This window comes from Rhinopithecus roxellana, chromosome 9, assembly GCF_007565055.1.
Source record: "Rhinopithecus roxellana isolate Shanxi Qingling chromosome 9, ASM756505v1, whole genome shotgun sequence".
NCBI classification, from domain to species: Eukaryota; Metazoa; Chordata; class Mammalia; order Primates; family Cercopithecidae; genus Rhinopithecus; species Rhinopithecus roxellana.
Genome location: NC_044557.1, coordinates 133,986,855 through 134,001,830, shown reverse-complemented (window position 1 = coordinate 134,001,830; position 14,976 = coordinate 133,986,855). Strand labels below are relative to the sequence as shown.

Below are 14,976 nucleotides of genomic sequence, written 5' to 3'. Positions count from 1 at the left end.
CGGGAGGATCTCGTGAGCCCAGGAGGTTGAGGCTGCAGTGAGCTGTGATCGCGCCATTGAAGGGGCTTCTATTGCTGAATGAAAAAGTACAGATTTTCCCAGTAAATTGTACGTAATGAGGAATAAAGCAACTAGATCCCTGAATTCACAGGCGGAAAGCAATGTTTCAGATTCTATAAAGCAGCAAATCAAACAATAACTTAAAAGTTTTTCTGTGTGAGATACCATAAAGCTACAAACCCACAAAAGATAGTGTTGCCTAGTCCTATAAGGTTAAAAACAAAATCAAACATTTCCTGTCACTTGAGGCTGAATTTACTCATTTTCCGCAAACAAATTTTCTTTTTCTTTGGGGTTATGGAAAAGGTGAGGTTCATGCACATCATTTTTTGTCAGCAAGCTTTCAGATTGCTTCAAAGAGAGATTCCTGTATTTATAGAGGGGGAAAAAAGCATTAAATTAAAACAATGAAAGTATCCCCAAAAGGTAGCAAACATATAGAATCTAGGGCACAATAACAATATTAAAGGCTAATGATTAGTCACCAAACTGTGTAAATCTTGTTGTGCTTTAAAAAGGAAGCAGAAAAAAAGATTTTCCTCTTGATGTAGCAAAGAATAAAAAATCTGTGATTTGTGAGAGGTATGGAAATAATATTAGAGGAAAGGTGGACCAGGTCTAAGATGAGGCAAATTTGAGGTGTCTGGGGCTTCTTATATTTTGCACCCAGATTGTCCTTATAATGCAATATAATCACACATATCAATTTATTCCATATTGTTTTTAATATATAAATGTTTTATATGTATATAAAACAGATTAATTGGTACTTTTTTCACCTTTCAACTATTTCCCTCATTATTTAAATTGTAATTTACATAGTTAAATTCACCCTTTTCAGTGTAAATTCACCCAGTTCAGCAAGCTTTCATAAACATATGTCTTATAACCATCAATGCAATAAAGATACAGAACATTAATTCTCCAAAATTATCTTGTGCTGACCCTTTGCAGTCCACCCTTTCTCCCACCTCCAGTTTCTGGCAACTGCTAATCTGTTTTCTGTCTCTGTAGTTTGCCTTTGCTAGAAAGTCATACAAATAGAAGCATATTATATAGTATGTAACCTTTTGAGTCTGGTTTCTTTCACTTAGCATAATGCTTTTGAGATCCATGTTGTTGAGTATATCACTAGTTCATTCCTTTGTATTGCTGAATAGTATTCCATTGTACAGATGTACCACAGTTTGTTTATCCATTCCTCAGATGAAAACCTTTGGAACTGCAGTGAGTTGAGATTGCGCCACTGCACTCCAGCCTGGGCGACAGAATGAGACTCTGTCTCAAAAAAAAAAGAAAGAAAACCTTTGGATTGTTTCCAGGTTTTGGTGATTATGAATAACATTATAAATGTTCAGGTACAGGTTTTTGTGAGTATATGTTTTCATTTCACTTGGGAAAATAACCAGGAGTGAACCACTAGCTGCTAGATGTGTTAAATATATGTTTACCGTTTTTTTGTTTTTTTTTTTTGGAGGAGGCTCTCGTTCCGTCACCCAGGCTGGAGTGGAGTGGTGCGATCATAGCTCACTGTAGGTTTGAACTCTGGGGCTCAAGTGATCCTCCAAGTGATCCTCCCACCCTAGCCTCCCAAGTAGCTGTAACTACAGGCATGTACCACCATGCCCAGCTTAATGTTATAAGAATATGTCAAACTGTCTGGGTACAGTGGTTCACATCTGCAATCCTAGCACTTTGGGAGGCTGAGGTGGGAGGATTGTCCTTAAGTATAAGAGTTTGAGACCAGCCTGGACAGTATAGTGAAATCTGGTCTGTACAAAAAAATTTTAAAAATTACATGGGTGTGGTGGAACACGCCTGTAGTCTCAGCTACTCAGAAAGCGGGGGCAGGAGGATTGCTTGAACACAGAAGGTTGAGGCTGCAGTGAGCTGTGTTTGAGCCACTGCACTCCAGCCTGGGCAACAAAGTGAGACCCTGTCTCTCAAAAGATAAATACATAAATAAAATAATTTGTTAAACTACTGTCCAAAGTGTCTGTACTATTTTTGCATTCCAGCCAGTAGTACACGAGAGTTCCAGCTGCTCCATATCCTAGCCAGCATTACCAGCTTTTGTTTTTTCTTTTTATCCATTCTAGTACATGTTATTTTTTAAGAAAAAATTAAATATTTAAAAATCAGATGATTTCGTAATCGAGATATCTCACTTGTCAGCTAGTGTGATGCATGTCCATCTGGCCACACCATTGTGGAGCTGAATAGCTACAGTTGCCTTTAGTTGGACATGTGCTTTCCAATTCACCTTAGTCACCTCCTTACCTGTTCTCATTTATTAACTTCCTATTCCTAAGGGTGGTTTTGTTTGAGAGTCCCCAGCAGAGTACTTGAGAGGTTGGCTATTGGAGTCAGTGAGCTGTGTTCAAGTCCTAGCTCTGCTCATGGCAATTGTGTGACCTTGGGTCCTTCTGATTGTACCTCTCCAAGCCTCATTTTCCCATCTATAAAATGGGGCTTATAGTATTCTTAAAAGACTTTCACTGTCTTTTAAAATTTGTTTGGATAGGCCGGGCCCCGTGGTTCACGCCTGTAATCCCAGCACTTTGGGAGGCCCAGACGGGCGGATCACGAGATCAGGAGAGAGAGACCATCCTGGCTAACACGGTGAAACCCTGTCTCTACTAAAAATACAAAAAATTAGCCGGCTTGGTGGCTGGCGCCTGTAGTCCCAGCTACTTGGGAGGCTGAGGCAGGAGAATGGCATGAACCCGGGAGGTGGAGCTTGCAGTGAGCCGAGATTGCGCCACTGCACTCCAGCCTGGGCGACAGAGCGAGACTCCGTCTCCAAAAGATAAAAATAAATAAAAAAATAAAACAATAAATAAAAATTTGTTTGGATAATGAAGCGTCAGCTTTCAAAATATAGGCATTTTAAAATGGAAAATAATTCTTTTGAATTAGGTCTTATATAACTCTTGTTCACAGAGTAAACCATTGACAGAAGTCACAAAAACTAGCTTGTTTTAACTAAAACTAGTCTGTTTTAACTTAAAAAAGTTTTTGTTTTTTGAGATAAGGTCTTGCTCTGTCGCCCAGTCTGGAGTGCAGTGGCACAATCGCGACTCACTGCAGTCTCAACCTCCTGGGCTCAAGCAATTCTCTTACCTTAGCCTCCCAAGTAGCTGGGACTACAGAGACGTGTTACTACACCTGAAATTTTTTTTCTTATGGAGATGAGGTCTCACTATGTTGCCCAGGCTGGTTTCGAACTCCTGGCCTCAAGCAATCCTCTCTCCTTCCTCAGCTTCCCAAAGTGCTGGAATTATAGGCATGAGCCACCTCACCCAGCCTAAAAAAACTATATTGCTTAACACTATTGTGCTTTTTTTGGGAAGGAGGGGAGTATCTTAATTTCAAAATGGTTCTTTGAGAACTGCAAATCCAAATATTAACATTATACCTATATTACTGACACACATAAGCTTATTTTTGCATATAAATTAAAGACTGTTATGTTTAACAAAGCAAAATTTGCAAGTGAGTTTATATAACATAATTCCAGAGTTTTGTGACTAAAAGTATCTGAGTTTTAAAAATTCTTTCCTAAGTACATAGATCTGTTGTTACAACTGTTCAAACAACCTTAACAGTGGTGAAGGAAGGTTGTTTTGACTGTTATTCAAGTTCACTTTTTAATTCAAAGAAATCTAACGCTTCCATATTCTAACAAAGGGTACTAGGTATTTTATAAATAGTTAATATACAGTGAATATTTCCTGTGAATTATGGGCCCCAGTGATTTGTATTCCTTAAAGGTATCTGAAATTAAGGGCATTTTTACCCAGCTAGAAAGTTATTATTTTTACATTAACAAAAGAGATGGATTGACTTTATTAACATTGCTTGGGTTTGAAAGATAGTTAAATAATCAAGTAACAATTTGTTTTTTATTGTATGGTGCTACAGAGTATTTTCAGTGGATTTTATATGCAATATATAAATGCATTTAATGTCTATTTTAAAATTACTAAGGCTCAAGCACCTCCTAGCATGTTTGCAAAGAGAGGAAACATCTGTCAGAAGTATTTACTGTGACAAACACAGAAAGAAGCAATAATGTGTACCTTTTTGTTTGTTTAATACCATATTTTAAAAAATTGAACAGTGAAGGCATTTGTTCAGAATCAGCCTTTAAATAAAAAATAGTTTTGACCTAATCGTTAATTAAAGTATACATTGATAGTATCAAGTTCAGTTTGAGGGTCAAAAACAACGTCAATGAGTCTGACTTTTTCCTCCCAGTAGGGAAAGGAGGCTTGTATAAATATACATGAGCACAGATTGCATGCATTTATAAAAGAAGTGGAAAACATTCCCCTGTCTCTGGACAGATGTTGCTTCACTGGCTCCACATACGATACAGACACAGCCCCCAGTGTGTAGAACCCTAAAGGAGTGTGGGGCACATACCTTTAGCTTTTTGGAAGATGCACTGTAAGCTTATTTCCACCTCTGAGCAGGCTCCCCACCTTGAATATTAAATATAGAGTGTAGGGACATGTCTGCTGATGCCAGCTCATTCTTTCCCTTAAAGTAATTAAGGCAAGGGGTAGTTTTAATCAATGTTCTAGAAACTAAAAATCTGTTCTTTGTGTTTGGGCTGAGTATTTTGTTTTTAACACTTTACTGACCTTCTAGCTTTGTTTTCATTATCTCCTAGATTTATGTTATATTACTAAAATTAGCAAAAGGCATGCCCTGATAATCTATATCAAGGGTTTGATGAAACTGTAATATATTTGATTACCTTTTATTAAAGAGAGGTAGAACTGATAATCTCATTTAATACAGATTAAATCTTTTGATATACTAAAACAATATTTTGGCATACCTAAGGTGAAATTATTGCCTGAGGAAATAATAAGCATTTAAACATTTATTTAATACTTTTTCACAGGATAAAATTGAAGACTCAGGATTGAACATAATTGGCTTCACTTGATGGTGGCTGAGGCAGGACATTCTTATGTTCTCACAGAACCCTTCTGGTTTGCTGGCTTCATTTAGGATAGCCTATCTTTGCAGTACATAGTAGTTTGTATTTTTAAAAATGCATTTAGTTCTGTATTTAGTGTTCGTAGTTAGGAAAATGAGGGTAGAGTGATTTGATGTTTTATCAGTGCACTTCTAGTAACTTGAGCTTTGCTTGGGGCTATAGAGTATGTGGAATGGGCCACAGCTCACTATTGATCTAACAATGTACGTGGCAATGTATAGAATACATCAACATTGTTTTCTGAGGCTGTGTCATTTTTATTGTTTTATTTTCTTCCTTGATGATATACTAGCAAGATTTTTCAAAATGCTTGGCAAAGAAACAAAACTTAAGAGCACTGTTGTGGAATTGATAACAGTTGTGTAAACCTTTAAGAAACTATTGTGCTATGGACAAGTAGGCAGTGGTTTGGTAGTAATGACAATGGACATAAGCAGTAAATGTCTCACATAGCTCCTGTTTTATTGTGAATGGAGAGGAGGCAAGACCAAAACGAGGACTCCCTGCATATCCTTTCACTTCTTCCCCAAATAAAGCATTTTCCATACCCACAGACCTTCTCTCTCCTAAGACTGCATCCCAGCAAGCCTGAGCCACTCTGCAGGGAATAGGGGTAGGACAGTGCAGTAGTAATGTTCACAGGGCTTCTTGAAGTGGGCCATACTAGGCAATTCTAAATCATCATCCCTTGATGGGACCCTGCAAAGAGGGTCTCATGATAAGCCCACTTGACCTTCAGTAGGCAGTTCTGGGAAAAGGAAAACGATTCCAAAGTATGTCCCCTGGCTCTGTTTACTTTATCAATGAAATATGCTATTGGCCTTTAGTATATTGCAATCACTAATCTGATATGGTTGGATCAATAGAGCAATCATTGTATTGATTATAAATGAAAAAATAAGTTTAATGCAAAATGTATAAGATGTATTAGGATCTGTTTTTGTTGTTGTTGTTGTTGTTGTTGTTGTTGTTGTTGAGACAGAGTCTCGCTCGTCGCCCCGGCTGGAGTGCAGTGGCCGGATCTCAGCTCACTGCAAGCTCCGCCTCCCGGGTTTACGCCATTCTCCTGCCTCAGCCTCCCGAGTAGCTGGGACTACAGGCCCCTGCCACGTCGCCCGGCTAGTTTTTTGTATTTTTAGTAGAGACGGGGTTTCACCGTGTTAGCCAGGATGGTCTCGATCTCCTGACCTCATGATCCACCCGTCTCGGCCTCCCAAAGTGCTGGGATTACAGGCTTGAGCCACCGTGCCCGGCCAGGATCTGGTTTTTAAAGCCCATAGCATTTATCACACTATAGAGTAGTTATACCATATTTGACTCCCCAGCTTGTTTGTGGCAAAATATTTGAGATCAGGATTCTCTCATTATCTCAAAACAGGATTGTCAGAATACAAAAACTCAAACTCAAATGAGTTTTTATATTCAGTGTTGCCCAGCATATGGCAGATGTCTCATGTTTTACATATAAATGAAGTTACTTTCTGGTATGGATATTTATTTATTTAATTTATTGAGATGGGGTCCCACTCTGTTGCCCAGGCTGGAGTGCAGTGGAGCGATCTCAGCTCATTGCAGCCTCTGTCTCCCAGGCTCAAGTGACCCTCCCACTTCAGCCTCTGTCTCCCAGGCTCAAGTGACCCTCCCACTTCAGCCTCCCAAGTTGCTGGGACTATAGGCACGTACCACCATGTCCAGCTGATTTTTGTATTTTTTTTTTTGTAGAGAAGGGGTTTCTCCTTGTTGGCCAGGCTGGTCTTGAACTCCTGGTCTAAAATGATCTGCCCACCTAAGCCTCCCAAAATGCTGGATTACAGGCGTAAACAACTGTCCCCAGCTCTGGTTTATTTTTCCATCAAAGCAATACCTTTTTTAAACCAAAAAGCAAATTTTTTCCTCATCAGGAGAAACTTCTGTCTCCTTCAGAGACAACAGCTTAAAAATCTGGTTTGTAGAAGTGGTGAAAGTAGCCTAATTCTGTAGTCCTCTGGACTTTCTGCTGTGCAGTCGCCCACCCACTGGTCATCAGCTAGGCCTCAGGCTCCTTTGACAGAATCCCTGATCATTGTCTTTACCTACTGCCTCTGGGACTTTTCTGAGTCCCCTACCTTACCTCAGTGGGTGTATCCAGTCTAACTGCCAAGTCTTCTGAAAACACCCCTTCCCACTGTAACTCTCTGACTGTTTGGGCAGACCAACAATGAACCTTTTTTTTTCTTTCTTTCTATGTTTGGCCAAAAAAGATTGAGAACAAAGAACTAGGAGACAGATTGGATGGCCTCTGTTCCTCTTTGTTTACTGTGAAGATGTCTCTTCCCCACCAAAAAGATAAAGTCACATAAATATTTGAAAGAACCTACCCCATCTCTTCAATAATTTTAGTGTAATCTTCTCGGGAACTTTCTGGAGATGCATTTCCATTTACAGGGTATCTCTGTATTTCAGAGAAAAAGACTAATTTTGGCTTACCCACCTGTGGGTAATAAACAGGAACGAAGTGATGCATTGTTTCAAAGTTACCTGTAGCACACAAAGAAATAAAAGCATTCTGCTTTGAAACTAATAACTGAATTGTAAAAAAGGGTATGACAATATTAGATTATCTAAAAATTAAATAGAGCTAAATGAATACACAGTAAAACTAGTAATAAAATTAATAACCCAAGAAAAAATAGTGCAGACTTTCATACACAAAAACCTATACATGAAAGTTCTTGGTCAACTCTTTAAAATAAAATAAAACGGGCATGCCAACATTAATATAAATATTAACTGCCCTTAATTTTACTGTTCTGAGTTAGTTTATTTTTTCAAATTGTTTCACTTGTAGGGAGTAAATTAGTCATGTATCGTTTTCGGGATTTGTCCATACCTTTATTCTGGCACTTAGCAGTCCACATCAGTTACCTGCTTTCAGATCCTTCTCCCTTTCCAGCAGTAAGTTCCTTTTAAGTGGGGACAGCCCTATTCACCTCTAATCCACAGTGACTGGCATATTCTTGGACACATTCGAGGTGCTTAATGTTTATTATGAATTTTTCTATAGAAGTGCTATAAAAGAAAGTGCTAAAAGATGTGAGTATATTTTGGATTTTATTAAGATATTAAAGTATGTTTACAATATTGTGTCATATAGCTATATGGCTATACTTAGGATAAGATTTTTAAATTGTAAGATCCTTGAAGTTAGAGGTTATAATAATTCCTATAATTTTACCATAATCCCCAATATAGAGCTCTAAATTTACAAGGCTATCAAAAATACATAAAAGATTAGGAAGTACAAAAATTATTACCATCTTTTTAAGAATTCCTATTCCCTTACAATCTATTTGGTTGTGCAGAGGTGCCTTTAAAAGGTTCATTTTAACTCTTCTAAAGACCTGAAAGGTAGGTATACTGTAGATTTTGAAAATACATAATATATTTTCTAGATTTTAATTTATGCTTTCCCTTTCTCTTGCAGTTATAAAAGTCTTTGCATAAAGACCATATAGTCTGCTATTGGACATGTACAAAAGGATAGAGTTATTGTATATTTATATACATGTATACAGGGATGTCACTGCTTTTAAGCCTGAGAGTTCCAGGTTTGTACCATCTGTTTGGATGGGGATGGCAAACATGGGCAAAGGGGAAGGAGGACCTACAAATGGCCAAGGAAGAATAACCAAGTACTCCTGAGAAAAGCTCAGAAAATTTTCTGCTGCAGCGAGTCAGTGTATTCACTTTAAATTTAATTTTAATTGATTTTAGAGATGATTTTTTTTTTTTTTGAGATGGAGTCTCATCTTGTCACCCAGGCTGGAGTGCAGTGGCACAATCTCGGCTCACTGCAACCCTTGCCTCCTGGGTTCAAGCGATTCTCCTGCCTCAGCCTCCCTAGTAGCTGGGATGATAGGTGCCCGCCACCACACCTGGTTAATTTTTGTACTATTAGTAGAGATGGGGTTTCACCATGTTGGCCAGGCTGGTCTTGAACTCCTGACCTCAGGTGATCTGCCTGCCTCAGCCTCCCAAAGTGCTGGGATTACAGTCATGAGCCACCGCACCCAGCCAAGCCCATTTTTCAATATAGTAAATTATGTAATCTATTTGAGTACTCCTTTTAAAATTTTGAAATTTGTTGTATTATCCTATTTCCTCTAGCTCCTTTTTAGTTATAAAAATTGTTTACATATCACATATTTCCATATCTGTGATTTTCCCAAATTCCCACCAAATTGAATTTCTAAGTAGAGCATTATTGCTTTAGATGATTAATTGTCCTTCTACCCCAACTTAATTTAGCCTGTGCCCCCTGCTAGCTTTGTAAACTCAAGACAAGTCACTTCATTTTCTGAAACTGAACTTTCTCATCTGCAAAATGCATATAATAATCTTCTGCCTCACAGGTTATAATAATTAAATGCAATAATGTGTGTAAATATCTGAAATGTTTAGCACAGTAAATGTCAGTTCTTTTTTCTTCCCTTGCCCCCTCTTCTTTGCCTTCTAATTCCGAGTGCTTTCCATTTTAAATTATTAATAATTATCATAACAGCAACTACCACAAGGTCTGAAATGAAGCTTACATACTGTAACACTCTATACGGACTTTAAAAAATTGTAGCAAAACTATTTAACATGAGATCTACCCTCCTTTTTTTTTTTTCAGATGATGTCTTGCTTTGTCACCCAGGGTGGGGTGCAGTGGTGCCATCTCGGCTCACTGCAGCCTCTGCCTCCCAGGTTCAAGCAGTTCTCTTGCCTCATCCTCCCAAGTAACTGGGACTACAAGCGCACGCCACCATATCTAGCTAATTGTTTTGTATTTTTGGTAGAGACAGAGTTTCACCATATTAGCCAGGCTGGTCTCGAACTCCTGACCTCAAGTGATCTGCCTGCCTTAGCCTCCCAAAGTGCTGAGATTACAGGCGTAAGCCACTGTACCCAGCCAAGATCTACCCTCTTAACAAAGTTTTAAATGTACAATACATTATTGTTTTACCTTAGGTACAATGTCGTATAGTAGATCTTTAGAGCTTATTCATCTTGTTTGGCCGAAACTTTATGCCCATTGATTAGTTAAGTCCCCCTTTCCTCCCCTCATTTGCTGGCAATAGCACTCCACTCTTTGAGTGTATGAATTTAACTATTTTAGATATCTTATATAAGTTGAATGAGTATTTGTCTTTCTTTGACCTGGCTCATTTCACTTAGCATAATATCCTCAAGGCTCACCCATGTTGTCACATATTGCAGAATTTCCTTTCTTTGTAAAGCTGAATAGTGTTCCATGTTCCATTTAATATACATTTCCTTTATCCATTCATCTCTCCAATGTCCATGTACCTAGTTTCCACATCTTGGCTATTGTGAATAGTGCTGCAATGAACATAGGAGTACTGATGTCTCTTGGAGATCCTGATTTCAATTCTTTTGGATAAATATCCGTAAGTGGGATTGTTGGGTCATATGGCAGTCCTATTTTTAACTTTTTGAGGAACGTTCATACTGTTTGTTATAGTGGCTGCACCATTTTACGTTCCCACCAGTGGTGTGCAAGGATTCCAATTTCTTCACATCCTCTCTCTTTTTTTTTTTTTTTTTTTTTTTTTTTGAGACGGAGTCTTGCTCTGCCACCCAGGCTGGAGTGCAGTGGCCGGATCTCAGCTCACTGCAAGCTCCGCCTCCCGGGTTTACGCCATTCTCCTGCCTCAGCCTCCCGAGTAGCTGGGACTACAGGCGCCCGCCTCGTCGCCCGGCTAGTTTTTTGTATTTTCAAGTAGAGACAGGGTTTCACCGTATTAGCCAGGATGGTCTCAATCTCCTGACCTCGTGATCCGCCTGTCTCGGCCTCCCAAAGTGCTGGGATTACAGGCTTGAGCCACCGCGCCCGGCCCACATCCTCTCTAACACGTGTTACCTTTTTAAAAATAATAGCCATCCAGGCACAATGGCTCATGTCTGTAATACCAGCACTTTGGGAGGCGGAGGCAGGTGGATCACTTGAGTTCAGGAGTTGGAGACCAGTCTGACCAACATGGCGAAACCCCGTCTCTACTAAAAATGCAAAATTAGCCAGGTGTGGTGGTACATGCCTGTAATCTCAGCTACTCGGGAGGCTGAGGCAGGAGAATTGCTTGAACCCAGGAGGCAGAGGTTGCAGTGACCCGAGATCACGCCATTGCACTCCAGCCTTGGTAACAAGAGTAAAACTCTGTCTCAAACAAACAAAAAAAAGCCACCCTGACAGGTGTGAGGTGATAGCTGATTACAATTTTGATTTGCATTTCCCTGATGATTACTGACATTGAGTATTTCTTCATATACCTGTTGGCCATTTGTATGTCTTCTTTGGAGAAACAAAAACCACTATTTGTTTAAGAGACTTTTCTTTCCCCCATGTGTATTCTAGGCACCTTTGTCAAAGATCAATTGATTACGTATGCATGGACTTTTTCCTGGGTGCTCTATTCTGTTCTGTTTCTCTATATGTCTGTCTTCTGCCAGTACCATACTGTTTTGATTACTGTATCTACATAATATATTTCAAAATCAGGAAATGTGATGCCTTCAGCTTTGTTCTTCATTCTTTTTTTTTTTTTTTTTTTGAGACGGAGTCTCGCTGTGTCACCCAGGCTGGAGCGCAGTGGCCGGATCTCAGCTCACAGCAAGCTCTGCCTCCCAGGTTTACGCCATTCTCCTGCCTCAGCCTCCCGAGTAGCTGGGACTACAGGCACCCGCCACCTCACCTGGCTAGTTTTTTGTATTTTTTTTTTAGTAGAGACGGGGTTTCACCGTGTTAGCCAGGATGATCTCGATCTCCTGACCTCGTGATCCACCCGTCTCGGCCTCCCAAAGTGCTGGGATTACAGTTGTTCTTCATTCTTAAGATTGATTTGGCTATTTGTGGTCTTCATTGGTTCCATATGAATTTTAGAATTGCTTTTTTCTATTTCTGTAAAAAATGCCATTGGGATTTTGATAGAAATTGCATTGAATCTGTGGATCACTTTTGGTCTTATGGATATTTTACAATATTGAGTCTTCCAGTTCATGAACATGAGATGTCTTTTCATTTGTGTCTTGTTTAATTTCTTTTAAAATGTATAAGCAGACATTGCAGAAGATGTCTTGTTTAATTTCTTTCATTGATGTTTTGTAGTTTTCAGCATATGTCTTTTACCTCCTTAATTAAATTTATTCCTGGGTATTTTATTCTTTTGTTGTTATTGTAAATGGGATTATTTTCATAATTTCTTTTCAGATAGTTTGTTGTTAATTTATCTACATGACTTTAAACATTGTTTTTGGGCTGGGCGCAGTGGCTCATGCCTGTAATCCCAGGACTTTGGAAGGCCGAGGTGGGTGGATCACTTGAAGTCAGGAGTTTAAGACCAGCCTGGCCCACATGGTGAAATCCTATTTACTAAAATACAAAAATTAGTCAGGTGTGGTGGCGCATGCCTGTAATCCCAGCTACTCAGGAGGCTGAGGCAGGAGAATTGCTTGAACCTGGGAGGCAGAGGTTGCAATGAGCTGTGATCGTGCCATTGCACTCTAGCTTGGGCAACAGAGAGATTACTCTATCAAAAAAAAAAAAAAGATTGTTTTTGTTAGTTGGTGCTCACACTAGATTATAAAGAGATTAATAAGGACTGTTTTGAGAAAATTAAATGGCTAATTTAAAAAAATTTAGTTGAGACATAATTGTACATATTTATAGGGTACATAGTGATGTTGTAATACATATAATGTACAGTGATCAAATCAGGGAAATTAGCATATACATAATCTCAAACATTTATCATTTCTTTGTGTTGGCAACATTCAATATTCTCCTTCTAGCTATTTTAAACTATATATGATTGTTATCTATGGTCATCCTATAGTGCAGGGGTCCCCAACCCAATGGTCCTGGTCTGTAGCCTATGAGAAACTGGGCCGCACAGCAGCAGGTGAGTGGCAGGTGAGTGAGCGAGGCTTTATCTGTATTTACATCTGCTCTCCATCACTCGCATTACCACCTGAGCTCTGCCTCCTATCAGATCTACTACAGCATTAGATTCTCATAGGAACACGAACCCTATTGTGAACTGTGCATGTGAGGGATCTAGGTTGTGAACTCCTTGTGAGAATCTAATGCCCAATGATCTGTCAGTGTCTCCCATTACCCCCAGATAGGATGATCTAGCTGCAGGAAAAAAAGTTCAGGGCTTCTGCTGACTCTACATTATGGTAAATTACTATTTCATTATATATTACAGTGCAAGGTTAATAGAAATAAAGTGCATAATAAATGTAATGTACTTGTATCATCCCAACAATATCCCCACCACACTTCTGGTCCATGGAAAAATTGTCTTCCACAAAACCAGTCCCTGCTGCTACAAAGGTTGGGGACAGCTGCTATAGAACTCTAAAGTTTATTCCACCTATCTGGTTGTAATTTTATAACCTTTACCAAATCTCTCTCTTCCCTTGCCTTATTCCCTCTGCCCTTCCCAGTCTGTAGTATCTTTGTTCTACTTTTTAATTCTATGAGATCAACTTTTTTTTTGTTTTTTTTGTTTTTTTGTTTTTTTTGGCTTTTACAGATGGGTGAGAACATGCACTGTTCCACTTTCTGTTTCTGGCTTATTTCACTTAACATAACGTCCCCCATTTCCATCCATGTTGTTGCAAATAACAGGATTTCATTCTTATTTATAGTTGAATAGTATTCCATTGTGTATATATACCACATTTTCTTTATTCATTCATCTGTTGGACACTTAGGGCGATTCTGTATCTTGGCTATTGTGAATACTCCTGCAACAAACACGAGGGTGTGGATGTCTCCTTGATACATTGATTTCTTTTCCTTTGGATAGATGGTCAGTAGTGGGATTGCTAGATCATATAGTAGTTCTTTTTCTTTTTTTAACTCAAGGAATTTTTTTAAATTTGAGGAAAATCTGTAGTTCTATGTGTAGGTTTTTGTTTTGTTTTGCTTTTTTTTTTTTTTTTTTTTGAGATGCTCTGTCACCCGGGCTGTAGGTTTAAGAAATTCTCTGCCTCAGCCTCCCGAATAGCTGGGATTACAGCTGTGTGCCACCATGCTCAGCTAATTTTTTTTGTATTTTTAGTAGAGATGAGGGTTCACCATGTTGGCCAGGCTGGTCTTGAACTCCTGACCTCAAGTGATCCACCTGCCTTGGCCTCCCAAAGTGCTGGGATTACAGGCGTGAGCCACCTCGCCTGGCCGCTAATTTTAAAAATAATGTTTTTGAAGAGATGGTATCTTGCTTTGTTGCCCAGGCTGGTCTTGACCTCCTAGTCTCAACTGATACTCCTGCCTTGGCCTCCAAAAGCACTGGGATTACAGTTCTAAGCCCAGCGTCCAGCCCCCTATTTGTAGTTTTTTGAGGAACCTCCATACTGTTCTCCATAGTGGTTGTACAACTTTACATTCCCACAAACAGTGTATAAGAGAGCTCCCTTTTCTCTGCATCCTCACCAGCTGTATTAGTCCATTTTCACGCTGCTGATAAAGACATACTTGAGACCGGGTAATTTATAAAGAAAAAGAGGTATAATGGACTCACAGTTCCACATGGCTGGGGAGGCCTCACAATCATGGCAGAAGGCAAAAGGCGTGTCTTATATGGTGGCAGACAAGAGAGAATGAGAGCCAAGCAAAAGGGGAAACCGCTTATAAAATCATCAGATCTCATGAGACTTACCCACTACCATGAGAACAGTGTGGGGGAAACTGCCCCCATAATTCAGTTATCTTCCACCAAGTCCCTCCCACAACACATGGGAATTATGGAAGCTACAATTCAAGATGAGATTTGGGTGGGGACACAGCCAACCCATATCACCAGCATTTGGTTTTTATTTTTTGAGACTAAGTCTAGCTCTGTCACCCAGGCTAA

General features: G+C 39.3%; 1 protein-coding gene across 3 annotated transcripts in view; it reads right to left on the bottom strand.

The window, feature by feature from the left end:
* Positions 1 to 200: 200 nt before the first annotated feature.
* PPP1R42 (protein phosphatase 1 regulatory subunit 42) overlaps positions 201 to 14,976 on the bottom strand; it is a 63,758-nt gene continuing 48,982 nt past the window's right edge. For 2 of the 3 annotated variants that reach the window (XM_030937834.1, XM_030937836.1), the window contains one exon: positions 201 to 427. In XM_030937834.1, the coding sequence (XP_030793694.1) occupies positions 414 to 427 (14 nt within the window). In that variant the 3' untranslated portion in view covers positions 201 to 413. Of the gene's footprint in view, positions 428 to 7,431; positions 7,592 to 14,976 lie in introns of all 3 variants that reach the window. The other variant, XM_010371592.2, reaches the window with a different exon arrangement.